Below are 18,882 nucleotides of genomic sequence, written 5' to 3'. Positions count from 1 at the left end.
GTGTGTGTGTGTGTGCAGCCCGCACTCGTACTGCTGAGGGGGGTTCGCGTCACCATTGGGTTTATTGAATAAAAAAGAGTGTCGCCAGGGAAATTGGACTTTTTTTTTCATTTTAAAAAAAAAATATATATATAAAGATTTGTTTTTAAATATTGCTCTAAGAGGATCCAACTGTACACAGATGCATGCAAGCAATACATCGCCCTTCAGACTCGAGTGAAATCGGACACCTTGTTGTTCAAGGTTCAAGGTGTTTGGCTCTCGATGACAGAGCGATGCATTATTCATGTGCTCTTCCCATTAAAAGCAGGAGTGAGGTAGGACCCCCCCACACACACACACACACACACATGTCAAAGCTCAAAGGTATCTGAAATCCAAGTGATTTGTAAAGTGACATGTGTCTGAGAAGGGATATCCTTTTTCCTGATCTGGAATATGAATAGGGAGCAACGCACATATGAGAGAGAGAGAAACAGAGAGAGAGAGAGAGAGAGAGAGAGAGAGAGAGAGAATAACATGCAGCCGACTTCAGCCAGACGGCTGCTGGGCTGAAGAATTTTTTTTGGCAGGCTGTAGTTTCCGGAACAGAGGACAAATGAGGTCAAAAATGTTTGCAGCAACAGAACCTGAGGAACCACAACATGTCTCAGAGAGAAATGAAGCTGTCAGCGACGCCATACCTTCAGACTGGTTCATCCATGAATGCAAAACATAACCATGTGTGCTGTTTGTCTTTTGATTTGTTTTTTACAAGAATCATTCTAAGAAATCATTTTTATTTGAGTGTGGAAAGTCGTGCTGTTCTCATTCAGAAGGATCTGTAGAGATACTGGAAATACTGATGGAAACTCTTATTGAAGTATTTCCATGAAAAACATCTGCTTTTGAGAAAAACACACCAGGCTGCTTAAACATTTCAGATGACAACGTCATAAATTTGAGAGAGAAATGTGTCCTTCCACCATATCAGTCAACAGGTTTATTTTTCTGTTGTCGTTTTTGCCCATTTCGAAGCCCGAACTTCAGCGTGTGAGCATCCATCCAACGATGTCACCGAGAGGAGCAGTGCAAAGTCCACACACAAAGGCCCCAGGGAATCAAACCCGCTACCAGGGGGTGGTGCAATGACACTCTCCCCCTGCCTCAGGCCTCGGAGGTCTGCGACCGACGCGAATGAAGAGAGAGACATCAGAGGAGATAAGAAGGTCAGAGGTGACTCAAACTGAACCTGATAAAGTCACTGCGGAAGTCACACGTTTTGCAAGTTCTCGTTCCTACATGCAGCGGTTCATTTACATTTTAAGGAGGAGTTTCGAGGGAGTGCAAAGTGTCTCAACGTCAGTGTCTCAGTCTCGCTTTGCTCAAAGTTTTCACCGTCTGTGTTTGATTTGTCTATTTCAACTTTTTGAAAGTGATTTTTATATCCAAATATCCCCCGACGTTCTGAACGCTGGACCTTCAGTGGTGCTAATGATTCGTTCTTTTGAGCTAAATGTGGTTCGGTTCAGTTGCTTGCCATGCTAGGATGTTATTGATTATAGAATCCATCAACTCTCACATGTTGCCCTGTCACTCGATAAGAGCTTCAGAGGCGCCGACCCTTTTGTGATTGGAGCGTTTACCGATTGAAGCTTTAACATTGGTTTCCTGTTAAAGCCGCGCATTGGGGCGTCCCTGCTGAGTTAAAAGTGTCGACAGTGTGACTCGAGTGCGGACGTGCGACACACATTCAGGCCTCCTGGAAGTCAGTTGGCCTGCTGAGGGCCTGTTAGAGCAGGAACTGGGTGCTGATGTGGCAGCTGTTTCCTGTTGCTGATTCACAAGCGGCCGAATCCCTGCATATCTGCACTCGTGTTAAGTGATAAAACTGTCACTTCCAGCTTTAACAGATCGTCTCGGTGAAACACGGCTAGCTTGATGCTAATGGGTTTTCAGCTCAACTGGCTCAAAGGGACTTACTTGAATGCACTTTATCTGCATTAAAGTGGGACTTAACCCAGCTCAGTGTTGAGGCTCGTAACTGTTATGGGCTCTTAAAATTCGGCTCAAACTGTCTCTTTAACTCTCTTTTTCAGTTTACTTATTTATTTATTTTTTCCTTTTTTAACTTTGGACTGTTACGGGTAAACCAGTGGATCTCCTCTCAGCCGCGATAAAGTTTGCCATTGCCACGCTTGCCCGTTTTAAGGGGTTTGCTGCCACCTTGTGGCATTTAGCAGTATGACTCGATTTATCGTCCAGAGTGACGTTGTATTTGCCTGCAGTTGTTCTTTGCCTTGATTTAGTGAAAGGAGGTAATATGCATTTAATTGTATGTGTAAGCACGAAATAATGATATACAAAAATGAAAGAAAGACAAGTTAAAACACAAATGAGGAGAAAGTTTTTTCCACTGAAAAGAAATAGAATTAGGCCACAGTACAGGTCTGTCAAAATGGTACTAACTTTGTTTGTAAATGAGCGACAGACAGGTTGACAGGTTCCAAACATTATTTTTAGATGCCCGGAATATTATACAACCAGCGATTGGATGAAAGTTTATTTCAAACTTTTATTTGTGTCTTAAAAAAAAAAAAATCCAAAATGCATTTTCTTTTCTCATTCGCATTGTTGAAATACAGAAACAATTCATTCATTTATTCAAAAATATATATGCAATGTTGTTAAAGTCCAATGACTACAGGTTGAGGACATACAAAAAAAATAATTAAAGAATTACACTTCAAATGATGCTGAAAGATTTGTTGTTTTGTTTGTTATTAGTATAAATTGTAAGGCAAGTGCTATTCTTGTTTAACAGAAAATACATTGTGGAGATACTGATTTTGGGCTATCAATGTCAAGTATTCCATCAATTATAATTATTTTCAATCACTTTAAAAGACTACCGTTCAAAGGTTTGGGGTCACTGATCCATTTCTGCATTGAACTCCATTATAAGCAGCTTCATGAAACAATCTACTGTAATACTCCAAGAATGTTGCTTGTGCAGGAAAATCAGTCAGGATGTGCTGAACACATTATGGGATGGCTTTGAAAATTGTTGCCTTGAATGTCTAATTGAATGTGATTTTAGAGAATGAATATAAATCAATGTGTTTTAGGCTCTTTCAAAAAGCCACACTTTTAGTGTGTTCACACCAAATTTTGCACTCTTTGGAATCCTCTCAATCACTTTTAATTAGACACTGGTAATGGTTTTCTTTAAACAGTAAAATGTTTCCATACTTGTAAAGCACATCTTGATCTTGATCTTTGTCCACTCATAATGATGGCAGAGCATTCAAGATCATTTCATAAAAGTGGTTATAATGACAAACCTTTACAAACCTTTACACATTGGTGTATATTTTGATTTAAAAAAAAAAAAAAAAAAGAAAGATAAGCGTACCATGCAAAGCCTTCAAGCAGAATCTTTGAACAGGAAGTAATCTGATTGGCTGCAGTTCAATGATTCTGCTGCGGTATACCAACCCAAAATATACAACCAGCATGTAGTCAAGATCTATCTGCAGCATGAAAAACTAGGAGTCCTGGAAGTGGCGATACGGCCCCCGAGAGATCTCAAATCTCACCGTCATCTAGGATTACATTGAAGAGACAGATGGATTTGAGCCAGCGCAAGTTCCACAGAAGAGTCTTGAGATGCTTGGATTGGAAAAACCTCTACCTGCAAGGTTCCTTCAGAAAGTGAGTGACCGAAGAGAAACTGCTGTCTTCAACTCAACACCAAAGTTAATTGGATTTAAATTTGTCTTTAGTTCATTCTTTTGCATTTTGGTAATTTGAAAAAAACAAAACAAAAACACTGCAGAAATGTTTCGCAAAGCTCCATATTAGAAAGACAACACAAAGAATTAGAACCAAATGGTTATTCAAGATTGTGTCTTTGAAATGAAGGAATATACTGTAGAAATAGCATGATGGAGGATTCATCATGCTGTGGTGAAAACCCGTTGCAGCCTGTAGATATAGGAAAGGGACTCAGTGTCTTTAATTGTAGAAGCCCCTCCAGTACCAGCAGGTGCAGTTGAGGCCGGACGCAATGAGCAGGATGACCACCAGGGTGATGAGCAGGCCGAAGCCCAGGATGGTGGCCACCACGGCCCACACCAGCGTCCTCTTGGACATGTCTATGAGGGGCGAGCTGAGGGCTATCCGCGCCCTGCGCGCACGCCGGCGGTCCTGAGGAGGGTACCGAGACAGGTTGACGCCCTCCATGGTCAGGCTGCGGACCATGCACGCCCTCTGGTGGCTGAGCTGGTCAAAGGTGTGCTTCCCGTGGTAGCGGCCCATGCCGCTTTGACCTGGAGGGGAACCACATGCGGGTGCGCAGTCGTAAACTGGGACTAGATGAACTGGGACTAGATGAAAATTTATACTTTACACCCCCTCCTCTATCTTCCATGCCTATAAAATATGTATGTTTTCACACTGTTACTCACTTGTATCTTTATTTACTAATGAATGCTAGAAAAACTTGTGTCTTGACCGTCACAGAGACACAAACAATGATTTTAGTAAATGTCAATGTGCTGGTAATTGAGGGCAGCCGAGTCTACTGCAGTACTAATAGTTGTCCGTACTGCTCGATCGAGTGATGCTGGCATGAGAGACTCACCAACGCCACCGAATGGAAGGGAATTGAGGGCGTAGTGCATCATCACGTCATTGACTGTCACTCCTCCGCTCGTGGTCTCCTCGATCATCTTCTTTGCCGCCTGAGAGGAGCAAGAGAAGAAGAAGAAGAAGAAGAAGAAGAAGAAGAAGAAGAAGAAGAAGAAGAAGAAGAAGAAGAAGAAGAAGATGAGAAGAGTCGAAGCCGAAACCTTTTCCAAAATGCCGAGACTCCTCCTTCAGTTTCATCTCGCCTTCTTGTCGGAACAGAAGATGTAGAGGGCCAGCGGTTTCTCCCTCTCGTTGATGAAGCTGATGGCGTCGTCCATGTCGCTGACGGTCACTATGGGCAGCACGGGGCCAAAGATCTCCTCCTGCATCAGCCTGGAGTGGGGCGGCACGTCCTTCAGCACCGTCGGCGCTGCGGGTACGAATAAATCAGAGACATTCCACACCGCAAATGAATGAACTCAGTGGGCTACTGGTGGAGTGCATGCAAAGTACAAATACTTTGTTGCCACACTTATGTTGATTTTTCAGGTATCTGCGCTTTACGAGAGTTATTCTTTTTCTGACGTCTTTTTACTTTTATTTCCTACCTTTGGGCACAAATCGCTGTTCTACTCCTTACTTTGGAAAAACAAGCTTGCTACTTTTGTCTGATAAAAATTCTAGTAGTAATTCTAAGTAATTCTCTTATCATCATCATTTTTATATTTGGTGTTGCTTGAAGTGAAGCCATGTTGTGTTGTTCAATATAAAATGGGGGGAATATTTTAGAGGGAGTTTTTTTTTTTATAGTACCTCAACTTTGGGGTTACTGTTAAGTATGTTTCCAGTGCAAAGAAAAATAACAATGTTAAAAAATAACACTGGTAATTCATCAACTCAACTGTTTGATTGTGCTGCAAAAAATAAAAAAAAAATAGATATTATTGAGAGTAGCAAAGCCGTTCAAAATGATCCCGATGCTCATCAAGACCTCCAACCTCCAACCTCTGGCCAGTTCAGTCCAGGTTATTCTGTCACAACTTTTTCATTTTTGCAAAATTATCAACAAAAGTATAATTTCATTTTAAAAAAAAAAATACATTTTACTTAAACACATTTCAGTACTTTCATACTTTTACTCAAGTAAATGAGTGGAATCAGTATTTTTACTTTCACTGGAGAGTTTTTTTACACAAAGTACAGAATGTGGAAACTTTTGCCGGCTCTGCCGGCCTGAGTTTGGGAGGCTGTCGGTTCGATCATTGGCCAATAGGAACCAAGACGATAAAATTGGTACCCATTGCCTCCCTGCTTGGCACTCTGTATCTGGGGCCCTCAGATCTTTAACAATAACTTCTTTTTAAAATGTTGTTTATTTGGTCATTCCATATAAATGAGTGTGTGTGATGTCTTTCTCATGGTTCTTGAGGCCTACCGATGTAGCGCTGAGAGGCGTCGCTCTGCCCTCCGATCACAGGAGCGTAGCCCTCCGTCAGACTCATGATCCTGTTGAAGTGCCGCTGGTTGATAATTCGGCCGTAGTCCGGCGAGCATTTGGGGTCGGCGCCGTAAAACTCCTGGAATGGACAAGGACATCTTTTATTTTTACTTTTTTACCACTCGGCCGAGCCGTAAAGGTACGGGGAGAGGTAGAGGGAACTACCTGCAGAGTCAGCCTGATGCACTCCACCACCCGGCCCTGGATGCAGGGTTCACACAGGATGTAGTCCGGAGCGATGCACGTCTGACCGCAGTTGACGAACTTGCCCCAGGTGATGCGCCTGCACACAGAGTGGGGAGAACACGCCGGGGTTTGATTCCCTTTTTGTCTGGAGAAAAATGCCCATCGCTTGCCGTCCGAGCGCCTGTCTGCGTTTACCGGCAGGCGACTCTGACGTTGCAGTTCTTGTCGATGTAGCAGGGGCTCTTCCCGCCCAGCTCCAGGGTCACCGGGGTGAGGTTGCGGGCCGCAGCCTCCATCACCACTCTGCCCACGGCGCCGCTGCCCGTGTAGAAGATGTGGTCGAAGCGCAGTCTGAGCAGCTCCTGGGTCTCCGACACGCCGCCGGTCACCACTGGGTACAGGTCCTGGAAACGCAGAGCCGCAGCAGCAGCGTCGGTCAAGATGCATCGGTCGCCCCGGCACATAGTGGAGATTCTAGGCATACGCAACTGATGTGATGGCGTGTGCCTAGAAACAAAGTATTTGTACTCAAGCATAGCAACATTCTTTGTAACTGTGCTTAAACGGATTTTGAAGGTATCTCTACTTTGTTTGAATATTTATATTTCTGACAACATTTTACTTTTACTCTCTGCATTTGTACACAAATGTCTGTACTTTCCACAAACCACACTTGTTACTTTTGTGTCTTAAAGACACAAATTAGAGCTATTTGAACAATGTTGTTGTATAGGTCCATATAGCTGTTGTTCAGTATCAGTATGTTTTCAGTACAGAGCAAAAAAAAAAAAATGTTGAAAATAACATTGGTTATTGTTCATATTAAATCACCTAGAAAGGTTATTGTGATTTTTAAATAACAATAACTATTAAAAAGTGTAAACATCCAATAATGACTGACAGGTCAGAACTATCACTCATTACTGCTTGGTCGTACTGCAGTTGAAAAAGTAGTAGTAAAGAGTAGTGAAGCTGTTAAAAATGATCCAGATGCTCATACAAGACCTCTGACCTCTGACCTCTGACCTCTGGTTAGCGTGGACTTTTTTTCTGTAGATAGAGGCATTTTGTCATGACAGTTGTCAAAGTGTGTGGGTGAACTCTGCGGGTGTGATCTCGAATGTTGCCTGTTGTAATGTTAGTAAGTTGTTAGAATTCATTAGCAGAGGAAATTGACTTTTAGCCACAGTATTCTACATTAAATACAAGAACTCAAGGCCTTTTCCAAAATAAGTCTGTAATAAATGGGCTACACACAGGATGTGAATCGAAGCACATTTTGTTTACCTGCTTTATGAATTCACAATAATATTAATATGTGATGTACTGTAGTGCTGAAATAGCATAAAGGGTGTGAATCGGTTTACCGATGCAAGTTCTGTTTCATGTTTGTGAGTGGGGTGCTAGTTTCGTAATCCCACGCAACACATCAGCAACAACTTAAAGGTATAAGACACTGTGGATGAGCATCATCACAGTGGAACATGCGGCTCTGTTCTCTATTGTTCACTCTTGGCAGAAAGCTTTCATGCCTCAACATTCAGCAACAATAGCGGCCGGTGTTCAGACCTGGTCCAGATAGCGAGGCAGCAGCGCCCGCAGTAGGAGGGACGAGAACTCGCTGAGCTCAGAGGGCTTCACCACAGCTGCGTTGCCTGCACAGAGGGGACAGGGTTTTTTTTTCTGTGAATGGGATGAGGTCACTGAGTGACGGAGGGCAGGCAAGTAGGACGATGAGAATGCAGAGTTATGCTCACACCGGGGGGGTGGGGGGGGAGCTCATTCAGCTGAAAACAGGTCTTTTTTTAAAAAAGAATAATCATAAAAAAATGATTGTTGTGGTTATAACTGCGGTTCTCTCTGATTTCATATGCACTAATTATTGACTGCTTTAATAAAAAAAGTGAATAATAAATAAAAGCCATTAAGATTTTTAGGGATTTTTCTTTTTATGACTTTTCGGGGACCAGACATGACTGGTTTCTCAGTACATAAACTCATATTAGAAGTATTAGTCACATTTATTTAACCCAGTCCTCATATTAATATGTAACCTCACACAGCAACTGCAAGCTCACACTGAGGTCAAGTCAGTGAAAGTAAGATTCAAGTGATACATTTAAAGTATTTAGGAAACATTCCAGCTGCAACAATGTAGACAGATTTAAATAGTCATTTTCCTTAAAATGTAAAAGTTAAAAAACACTATTCAAATGACATGTGGGTCTTTCGCAGGTGTCATCACATCACCGGGGCTCAGTCCCAAATTAAACTTTTTAAGATAAAATATCTTTACATACGGTACCAGTCAAAAGTTTGGGTACACCTTCTCACTTTATCATTGTTCTTTCATTTTAATGACTATCTACATAGATTCTCATTTAAGGGATCAAAACAATGAATGAAACATATATGGTATTGAAATTGAAAAAGTGACATAACTCAAAAACATTTCATATTTTAATTTCTTCAAAATGTTGGAGCTGCATTAAAAAAAATGATCAACGTCGGTTAAGCAGTCGAGAACAGCTTCTGTATTTACTTTAACAACAGGATTGTACTCGATTGAGTAACTGCATCACAGTTTGCGGAGAGCGGCTCCCTTACCGGCAGCGATGGCTCCAACCAGGGGCAGCAGGGTGACGGCCCACGGGTAGTTCCACGCTCCGATGATCAGCACCACGCCGAGGGGCTCCGGCTGGATGTAAACCTCGTCTGATATGGTGAGGAAGTTCTTCTCCACCGGCCGCGGAGCCGCCCACTCGGACAGCTTCTCTATTGCCAGCTTGATCTCGTTCTCGATGCCGATGAGCTCCAGGAGGGGGGTGTCATACTGGCTCTGTTGCAAAAAAATGTGATTATGATAGTTGAGAGCAAGAGAGCATCATTTCTTTTTTTTTTAATCTGCTTTTTCTCAGGCAAGGGGGATTCCTGATATAAAAAACAATAGGTACAAACCCAATTGCTCTATTTTTAAGCCAGAGTTATAAATGTATCCAGTAAATTATCTTTATTTAACTTACGACTATTACTATTTCTGTTGATATTTTTGATATCGCAGTTATTAGCACTCCACAATAAGATACTGCTTGTTTGTTAAAGTTATGAATAAAAGAGAGATGCATATGGAGCAGACGAGCTTACTAAGTTTACACCTAATTGTCAAACTTCATTTATTGCTTTACTTGTACCTTTTTTCTATTATTTTATTTACTACAACTTTATGTGGCAAGGCGCAGAGGGCCCGGGCGGGCTTCGAACCCCAGACTCCCGGGTAACAGCCGTGCGTGCTTAACCATTTGGCCAAAGGAATATCCCCTTGGCCAAGTAGCCTGGGCGCATGATCTATTGGAGGCATAGTGACAGGACCGCCACTGTCACATTTAGTTTGTAATTATCATTAACTTTAACTTTTTTTTTTATTGCTTAGACAGTGTACAAGTACACTGCAAGGGGAAACTGTGGGTTCTTTTGTAAGGGGATGTATTTTCATTTCTGTTTTAAATTCATTACCTGTGTTGAAATGATAGAATTATTTGTATACAAACTGGAAAAGCCTATGTAATTTACTTATTCTCTAATAAAAAAAAAAGCTTAATTACAAAACGAAAAAAAAACCCGGTCCGAGACAACGGCCCTGAGGAACACCACATACTGAATCGCCACCCACCCTGTTGATGTCCTGCTTGAGGGCAGTGCAGATCTCGCCCTCTTTCTCAGTGATCATCCTCTGCAGCTCGTGAAGTTGCTGCAGCCTGAACTCGATGGGCCGAGTTCTGCCACTCAGGAAGGCCTCTCTGGCTTGCCTCAGTGCCTGCTTCTCCATGCCGACGTCAGGGGATCAGCAGACAGCAGTGTCTGTTTGCAACGTAAGGTCATAAAAGCTTTGTAATCAGATACCAAAGCAATGTCCCGATAAAATCACTCACTAATTTATGATAAATCCTTCTTGAGATGCACCTGTGGATTAGGTTGCTAGCAATGCTAGCAGTCACTGAAGACTAGAGGTGTAAAAATAACTGTAATAATCCAATTAGACATTTTATTCTGAAAAAATAGAAAAATAGCAACACACACCTACACACACAGGTCTATGCGTCAGTTCTCATTCCATGATTCCATAGTATTAGCAGGCCCAAAGTAAGACTTCAGTGCAGATTTGCAAGATGATTGATTTGAATTTGTGAACTGAGCTTAATCCAAGGTGCATAGTGGTCTCAGATATTTCAACAGAAAAATATTGACACACCTATGTTTTTGACTGGATCTGAAATTGTTATTTAAATAAACTGAATTAGATGTGTTTTTTTTCTAAGATGTAAACTGTTGAAACCTAATCTTATATTTCATAATTACTATAGATAGCCCTGATCAGGTGTTTTCAACTTGATTAGTAATTGCTTTGTACAGAGAGCAGGCCAGGATTAACATTATTTTTTAATTTAATTTAATTTAATTTAATTTAATTTAATTTAATTTAACTTTTGGGCAACAATTAACAAGGATTAACTTGTGTTTTTTTCAACATTTTCACAAGTTTCCTCTTCACGCTTACAAAGGCTGACTGATGGTGGGACGGTGCTAAAACCCAAGGTCTTACCGTCCTCTGTGTCAAACACGGATCCAAAAGCTTTCCTGATTTCTGCAGAATAATCCAGCACCGACCCGACCTGGAAGAAGTGGTTCAGGCGTCGCGATTCCCCACCGTTCAGAAAAGTCTGGCTGCTCCGGGATCAGATTCCCACTCGTGCTCGCCGCCGCTGCCGCCGCTGCCTTCATCCAGAGCTGCTCAAGCACTGAGACCCTCCGTAACATGTGATACTCCCCGCCCTCGAACACACCCACCACACGGACACACTGCTCTCATTCAAAAGGCCCCTGTTATTGTCAAACAAGGAGCAGCGTCTTAAAACTGGCTGCAGCTCACCTCCTGCTTCTCCTGCAGTCCAGCTAAGTTTTCACTGACGGAGGTCAGCGAGCATCAATAGCAGCGCATTTCTGACAACAGTGGCATAAATATAGATCACTTGCTCGTGGCTCGAGTAGTGTGTCTCTCACTGGATTGCATATATAAAGACTTGTATATACACATATATATGTAAATGTATATTTATACATTTGTGTGAAAATACATACATACATACATACATACATACATACATACATACATACATATAAATATATATTGTGTCATTTGATTTTTTTTCCTTCTGTTTGAAATAAAGACAACAAACAAACAAACTACCATTTGTTACAAATGAAAAAGACAAACACGTGGCATAAGAATGATTTATGTAGTTTAATTGAAATGTGCTGACACAATTTACAGATACCCCTGACAGATTCACATTGAGAAGTAGATGACAGAAGTAATTAAATGTGTTATTCATTTTTTTTTTTTTAAAGTCTTAAAAGGTTCAAAATAAATAGAACAGGTTACGTGGTTATAAAACTACAGGTTTCAAACGATCTAAAAGTAGCAGCTTCAGGTGGAGCGCAAACGCAATGCCTGACAGAAATGACTTTGACACATAAACAACTCCGTCGTCTTCATGCAAAAGGAGAAATGACTCGCGGGATGAAATGACAGGGACGCCGCGGGGGGTCTGACTCGGGGGGTGGGGGGGGGGCGTCGCTCGCTGCCCCTCAGGCTCATCATCAACGCAGGAACCTCTGCAAGACACCGGGGGGATGGGAGGGGGAGAGAGACTTAGAGTCAGCGCAGCCAGACTGGATCAAACTGCAGCTGTTTGTAGAAGCACAAGCAAGCGTGCACGTCAACAAAAGGTGCTGGGGTGGACGGACACAAAGAGGGGCATTTAGCGGAGAGGGCAGCGGAGCATGCTGGGTAATTACAAGGAGGGTAAATGCATCGGGGGGGGCATTGTGTGGTTGGCTTTTTCCGGACAACAACGCGCATTGTCTTGTGGGAACAAAGCTATTGTTGTGTGGCGTGTGCAGCCGTGCGGGGTTGTGGGTCCGCGGGATGGCAGGAGACTCTCGTGTGTGTGTGTGTGTGTGTGTGCGTGCGTGTAGTTGCCTGAGTTGAAGTGCACTTGTCAATTTTTGCCAGAGAAGAAAAGCAGGAAACACAAACTCTCGTCTGTCGAATAAGACAACAGCGACAGTGAAGAACCAACAGCTGTCCAGAGTCAGTTGGGGAGCTTCTCAATGAAGGAAAAAAAAAGGCAATGGCCCCCCCCTCTACTATGCTGAAGGATCGGGGCGGGCGGAGCTCCTACGTCATGGGAAACTTGCAGCATTATCATGAGCGACTGAAGAAGTGAGGGGCTTCTTTTGAAACGTACATTAATACATTTCATTGAACACCGTGAGAACTGCACACCCGACTTCCAATATGGCAGAGCGACAATTTATTTTACTAGTGGCCACTCGAGGTACTGCAGCCGATGGCTGTTGTACATTTCTTTGTTGTACATGTACTTTCAGTCTTTCCAAGACATTTATTAAGGCTCAGAAAATCCTCAGAAAAGACTTGACACAAACTTTTCGTGCTGTGTCTCGGCTCGCTCTGATTGGTTGACGCAATCTGATTCATTACGGCATGAGAGGAAGCTCAATTTAATGCGTTTCTGCCTCAATGCAGTCAAAAGAGGCAACGTGGACGCAGCTGATAGAGGATGAACTTTAAAGAAAAAGTCAAATTTCACCAACTTTGAGGGTTCTAAAAGGTTGGGCACAGAAACTTTAGGTTAGCCATAGGTTAGCTAGGCTAGCTAAACCTACCTGAGGAAGGTCAGCCAGGCTCCGGCATTTTCAACTGCGTTTTTAGACAGGACCAAACTACACAGCTCTATTCAAGACCAGGGGAATCGACACACTTCTGATTTCCAAAATCAAGCTACTCACCTGCACCACAAACGCCGCCAGGCTGACGAGCGTGGCCACCAGCATCATGCGGCGCAGCTTGCACACGTTGACCTGCCGCAGCAGCAGGAAGCGCGCCCAGCCCAGCTTCTTGCTGGTGTGTGGCGGGTAGCGCATGCTGTTGACCCCCTCCATCTTCAGCTGCTTGATCAGGCAGCTGCGCAGGTGGCTGAGCTGGTCGAAGCTGTGGCGCCCGTGGTAGGAGCCCATGCCGCTGTTACCTGTGTGGGGAGGGGGGGGCAGAGAGGACACGCAAGGATCGTCCCTCATCAGACAGTCTGTTATCTTGGACGTCATCTCTAATTGGCTGGTTCGAACCATAAAGTCAGTCATTATTTATTATTAAGAGATATGAATGTATATGAATATGCGGACAAAGTATAGTTACTTTGAACTGCACAATGTCCCAGTTTTAAAGTGAAGCCATTACGCTGTTGCTTTGTGGGAGTTTATCACGCCTCAAATCAAAAGCTTGGAATAGATTTGGGTTTTACGTAATGGGAAACAGGTGTGGCTGTCTGTAAACTCTGAGGAACAGGCACTGAGGTCAGAGGTCACTCAACAAATGACAATACTCTGTTTTTTTTTGGCAGTTTTAGGACAGATTTCACTTTAACTGTACAACAACAACAAAACAACCGTCTGTCACTGAATTAAAATAATAAAATAAACATTGACAAGCAGAGTTGTTGTGAAGTCCAGATCACTGATCCTGTCCATCCTGGTCTCCCAGAGAGAAGCTCAACACTTCGACCTCTGCTACCTCCGGCTCTGCCTCAATTCGTGCTTCCACGTGGAAGAAAACAAAGAAATACAGCAAATTCCTTCTCTCTGATATCAGTTATTCCATCCGTCTGCAGTTGCCGTCTCACTCACCGACTCCTCCAAAGGGCAGAGCGCTGACGGTGAAGTGCACCAGGCAGTCGTTGGCCAGCAGGGCTCCGCTGGACGTTTCGGCAATCACCCGTTTGATCAGCTGCGGGAGGAAGGGGCCGCGAGGCCAAGGTGAGGAGACTCGACCGGAGCGTGAGAGAGCGGACGTGTCGGCCGGCGACGGGTTTTACCTTGTTGTCGCTGGAGAAGACGTAGACGACCAGAGGTTTCTCCCTGTCGTTGATGAACTGGATGGCCTCGTCCACGCCGCTCACACTGATGATGGGCAGCAGCGGCCCGAAGATCTCCTCCTTCATCACTTTGGACTCGACCGTCACGTCTTTCAGCACGGTGGGGGCTGCGAGAGGAACGCACGGCTTTACCAACACACATGAACTTGTCAAATCTGCACAGTTGCAGAGAAAAAAGATAATATTCCACCTTAAAAAAACAACAACAACAACATACAACTTTAACAGAAACGCTCCCAAAAAAACAGGAATTTAGGTTACAGTCTGGAGTCCAGAAGCTCTGAAGGTGCAGGAGGCCACAGACCAACAAACATCAACCCAGTCTCCAGTGACTGGCAGCTACAACACACCACATACCAATGTAGCACTGGGACTCATCGTTGTCTCCGCCCACGGCCACCGTGCTGCCCTCCATCAGAGACATGACCCTCTTGAAGTGCCGCTGGTTGATGATGCGCCCGTAGTCCTCGAAGGTCTTCGGACTGTCTGTGTAAAACTCCTGCAGGGCGAAAAACACAAGACGGGACCTCGATCACTTCAGCACCACTTGTGGGTCGTTAGAGGGGAGAATTCAGAAGAGTTCTCCCCCGGATTTTCTTTTTTTTTTTTTTTTTACTTGGTATTTATACAGGTTGGCAATATCCATTCATCTTCAGTGGTGGAATTTTTTTGGGGAAATCCCTTATGCATCTGTGATCTATTGCATCACACTAAGAATCAATTGACCCATATGCTGCATGTGCACTGTTCCGTCCAGCTCAGAACTGGATGTTTCAGCACACATTATCATATTAACAATAAACAACAAAATAATATCCATTTCTTTGTTTGCCTCTCATGCAGACAAACATTCTGAAACACACGAGAAAATTCTCTGGCCAATGTTTAAAAACAATAATTGGAATTGAGTAAAATTTTAAGGGTGTCCAAAAACTTTTTTCCACCACCGTTGTAATGTTCTGGTCCTAAAACTGAAGAGACTCGCGTCTCACTGCAGACTGACATGCAGTTTGCTGTGACTTTTAGCCAATTAAAATCATATCAAACCCCAAGAGGAGCTTTTTTTTTGTGTGTGTCCTTATCCGTGTAACAGCATTGTGTAACAGTCTGGGAGCTCATGTCACATGTCAGTTTGCCTAAAACAACATGTGCATTGTACGTGTACGAGTTAGCTTGGTTTGTTTTGGACCAACCTTGATGTTGCTAGTGATCTCCTCGATGACCCTGCTCTGGATGGAAGGTTCACACAGGATGTAGTCGGGAGCGATGCACGTCTGCCCGCAGTTGACAAACTTGCCCCAGGTGATGCGACTGTGTCGAGAGACAACGAACAACGTCTCGCACTTTTGTTCCGCGCCCACAATGTTTGATGTGGAAACATTTTGAAACCCAACCCGCAACCTCCGCGCCCAGACTGACCGGCACGCTACGCTGATGTCGCAGTTCTTGTCGATGTAGCAGGGGCTCTTTCCGCCCAGCTCCAAGGTCACCCGGGTGAGGTGGCGGGCTGCGGCCTCCATCACCAGTTTGCCCACTGTGCTGTTCCCTGTGTAGAAGATGTGGTCGAATCTCTGCCTGAGCAGCTCCTGGGTCTCTGGCACTCCGCCCGTCACTACTGGGTACAGGTCCTAAAGTGGGCACACACACAGTGCATAAAAGTTACAGCAGCGGCAGGGGGGGGGGGGGGGGGGACATGGAGACTTGACTTGTCACTGTGAAGTGAGAAGCGAGGGGCTCACTTTGTCCAGATACTGAGGGAGAAGCTCCTCCATGACCTTGGCAGAGTGAGAGCTGACCTCAGACGGCTTTATTACTGCTGCGTTACCTGAAGGGAGAATGAGGGAAACGGTCTTTCACAGCAGTTATCAAGTGAAGCGCTCAACCAGACTCATCAGTGTTCAGTGCAAGTAGTTTTTGTTCCTTTTTGGCAGCTAACTCTCACTTAGGACAAATGTTCACAATGTTTTACTAAATGACAGTGAGGAAGGCGGCTCCGAAGCAAATTTAGCAAACACTGACAGTTTGACACTTGACAACACTGACACTTTAAATTACAGAGTGTAATTTTTTTGTGCTAGTATAGTATAGTATAGTCTATTATTTATTTGCCACACACAAATAATCAAAACATATATAAATTCATATATGTACAGTAGATATGTAAACGCTTAAGTGCATCAATTCAACTACATAATGCACTTGACTTGATGCACTGATCTAATATTGTACATTTTACGGCCGGTCTTTAATTAGTTGATTCAAGGTTTTTTTTTTTTTTTTTTTTAAATGTCTTTGATAAAAAGAAAATAGTATCTTGTTCCCATAAATCCACATAAAAAATGTAACAAGTAATCCGCCCTTCTTTCAAAGGAATCGGGGCTGAATGCCCTGCACAGCATTGGAGGTCCTGGAGCGAATACACTCTGAGAAGCTTCTGAGCCTTTAGAACTTTGAGGAGTTTGGAGAGGCTTATACCTCTGGCTGAGGCCACTGGGACATCAGCCAGAACTCATGTTTTCTCATAACTGAGCATTAAGAGCTGGGATGATTAATATTGCTGCTATTAATGTGTTGCAGTCTGGTCTTGTTCAAAAGCTTGAACGTGCCACCGTGTATTTGTCTCTCTACATTAATTCATTCATTAATTTTCTACTGAAGGGCAAAGGCAGGTTACACTCTGGGTCAGTCATCAATCTGGACACAAACTGAAAGAGTTCATACCGGCTGCGATAGCGCCAACCAGTGGCTGAAGAGTGACGGCCCAGGGGTAGTTCCAGGCCCCGATGATGAGCACCACTCCCAGGGGCTCGGGCTGCACGTAGACCTCATCTGATATGGTGAGAAGGTTCTTCTCCACAGGCCGAGGCGCCGCCCACTCGGCCACTTTCTCCATGGCCAGGTTGATCTCTCCCTCCACCCCCAAGGTCTCAAACAGCTCTGTCCCATACTCACTCTGAAAGCAAAAGAGGGACAAAATCCAGTTGGAATCCGGTTGAAATGTTCCATCACAAATCAGTTTTGTATCAATTCAATCTTCAGAGGGGATTAACCTTAAATTTAAAAATGATTGTTTGTGAACGATAACTACACGAACTGTGTTCACTGCCAAACAGAGACACACAAAAATAGCTCATCCATCCATTCAAACATTTTCTAATGCCACTTCTTCAGCACTCGAAATCCCAGGGTTTACCATTGGGGGCCACATAGGGCCAAATTAGAGATGTCAATTAGTCTAATGTGCATGTATGGGGACAGTGGGAGAAACCAGAGTACCTGAAGAGTACCCATGTAGACCCAGCAAGAATTACATTGTAAAAAAAATGTTGGAAAACAGACAGTGACGAATGATGGAAAACTGTGATATCCTTCTGGTTTTGGGGTCTTTTACCTCCCTGTCATCCGTTTACAAATTTAATAAAAGAGTTTCACACGATGTGCAATATATTACATATATTGCACATACACTACTGCATCTTCCCAAGCCTGCGCAACTGTTAGAGGGACCCACCTTGCCCAGGTCCTTTTTGACAGCGGCCGCGATGTCGCTTCGTCTCTCCGTGATGAAGCGCAGCAGACACCTCAGCTGGTGGATCCTGAACTCCAGAGGTTTAGTCTTCCCTGTCTGGAAGGACTTCCTGGCCCTCTGTACGGCCAGCTGTTCCCTGGACATCTTACACACAGAACAAACAATCGATGTCAGAGCGTCGTCATCATTACCGAACGATGCGCAAACATTGTTGTGTGTGTTTTGTTTTTGTTTTTTTTGTTTTGTTTTTAAGATAATTTAAAAAAGAAAAAAAAAGAAAAAAAAAAGAACAACACACACACACACACACACACACACACACACACACACACACACACACACACACACACATTTAATCCGTTCCTTAATTCGCACTATAGTGTATTCATCACTTTAATGATACGGACACCCATTATCTGCCATTATCTGGAAGTAGCGGTATAAGTGTGTGTGTGGCAGGATACAGCAAACACATTGGTCAGGTTTTTTAAACAAACAGAAACGGCTGCTATTTGTGAAACTAGTCAGAGTACACAAACATTTCGGAGGCGCTACACGGTTAGCTGGGAGGCTAATAGTGGTATTTTTTCCCCTTCGGAGTCGACTAGCTTATTTGCTAACAGCGCTGCAAAGTATCGTTAGTGACGTCGCTATTACGCTTCGTAACGAAGTACTATAGCGTTAACGACTATATGCGATATAGCGGATGATAAGGATGCGGATAACCTGAAGCCTTACCTTCACTGGCTTACAATGTGCAGTTTTATTAACTGACTTTTCTTTCTTTTTTTAATCGCCTGTAGTTACAAAGTCAAAACATTTCGCACTGATCCAACGGCAAAGTGAAGGAGCGTCAGCTTATTGGTCCATAGACGTGTCCAACAAAAAGATAGCCAATCGGCTACAGAATGCAAACAGCTGGTAGCCTGCTCATGTTACAAACAGTAACGACACCGTTGTTTTTACCCCCTCAGGACGCAAAAGAAAGGCGCCTCGATGAGAGCGAGTGTTTTGTCTCCTGCGCCCTCTGGCTGTCTTTGTATAAC

The 18,882-nt window shown here is 43.7% G+C and overlaps 2 protein-coding genes across 3 annotated transcripts; both read right to left on the bottom strand.

Annotated features, from left to right (window-relative positions):
* Positions 1–2,814: 2,814 nt before the first annotated feature.
* LOC142895181 (aldehyde dehydrogenase, dimeric NADP-preferring-like) lies at positions 2,815–11,109 on the bottom strand. Its single transcript, XM_076036024.1, has 10 exons — positions 10,896–11,109; positions 9,966–10,153; positions 8,903–9,134; positions 7,865–7,950; positions 6,491–6,699; positions 6,275–6,392; positions 6,047–6,188; positions 4,875–5,041; positions 4,625–4,724; positions 2,815–4,310 (listed from the first exon to the last, which is right to left on the bottom strand). The coding sequence occupies exons 2-10, from the start codon at positions 10,119–10,121 to the stop codon at positions 3,997–3,999; spliced, it is 1,524 nt and encodes a 507-aa protein (XP_075892139.1). The 5' UTR covers positions 10,122–10,153; positions 10,896–11,109; the 3' UTR covers positions 2,815–3,996.
* Positions 11,110–11,575: 466 nt separating this feature from the next.
* On the bottom strand, positions 11,576–18,816 carry aldh3a2a (aldehyde dehydrogenase 3 family, member A2a). 2 transcript variants are annotated; one of them, XM_076035883.1, is made up of 11 exons: positions 18,575–18,813; positions 17,819–17,980; positions 17,029–17,260; positions 16,047–16,132; positions 15,727–15,935; positions 15,501–15,618; positions 14,665–14,806; positions 14,248–14,414; positions 14,060–14,159; positions 13,166–13,404; positions 11,576–11,968 (listed from the first exon to the last, which is right to left on the bottom strand). In XM_076035883.1, the coding sequence occupies exons 2-11, from the start codon at positions 17,978–17,980 to the stop codon at positions 11,954–11,956; spliced, it is 1,470 nt and encodes a 489-aa protein (XP_075891998.1). In that variant the 5' UTR covers positions 18,575–18,813; the 3' UTR covers positions 11,576–11,953. The 2 variants fall into 2 exon arrangements, with proteins under 2 accessions (XP_075891998.1, XP_075891997.1); XM_076035882.1 differs by lacking the exon at positions 11,576–11,968 and adding an exon at positions 12,018–12,398 and having other exon boundaries at positions 18,575–18,816.
* Between the last annotated feature and the right edge of the window lie 66 nt (positions 18,817–18,882).

This window comes from Nelusetta ayraudi, unplaced genomic scaffold, assembly GCF_046127955.1.
Source record: "Nelusetta ayraudi isolate G7.1 ecotype Tasmania unplaced genomic scaffold, CSIRO-AGI_Nayr_v1 ptg000048l, whole genome shotgun sequence".
Classification (NCBI taxonomy): Eukaryota; Metazoa; Chordata; class Actinopteri; order Tetraodontiformes; family Monacanthidae; genus Nelusetta; species Nelusetta ayraudi.
The sequence above is the reverse complement of the archived record's forward strand: the minus strand, read 5'-3'. Positions and strand labels throughout refer to the sequence as shown.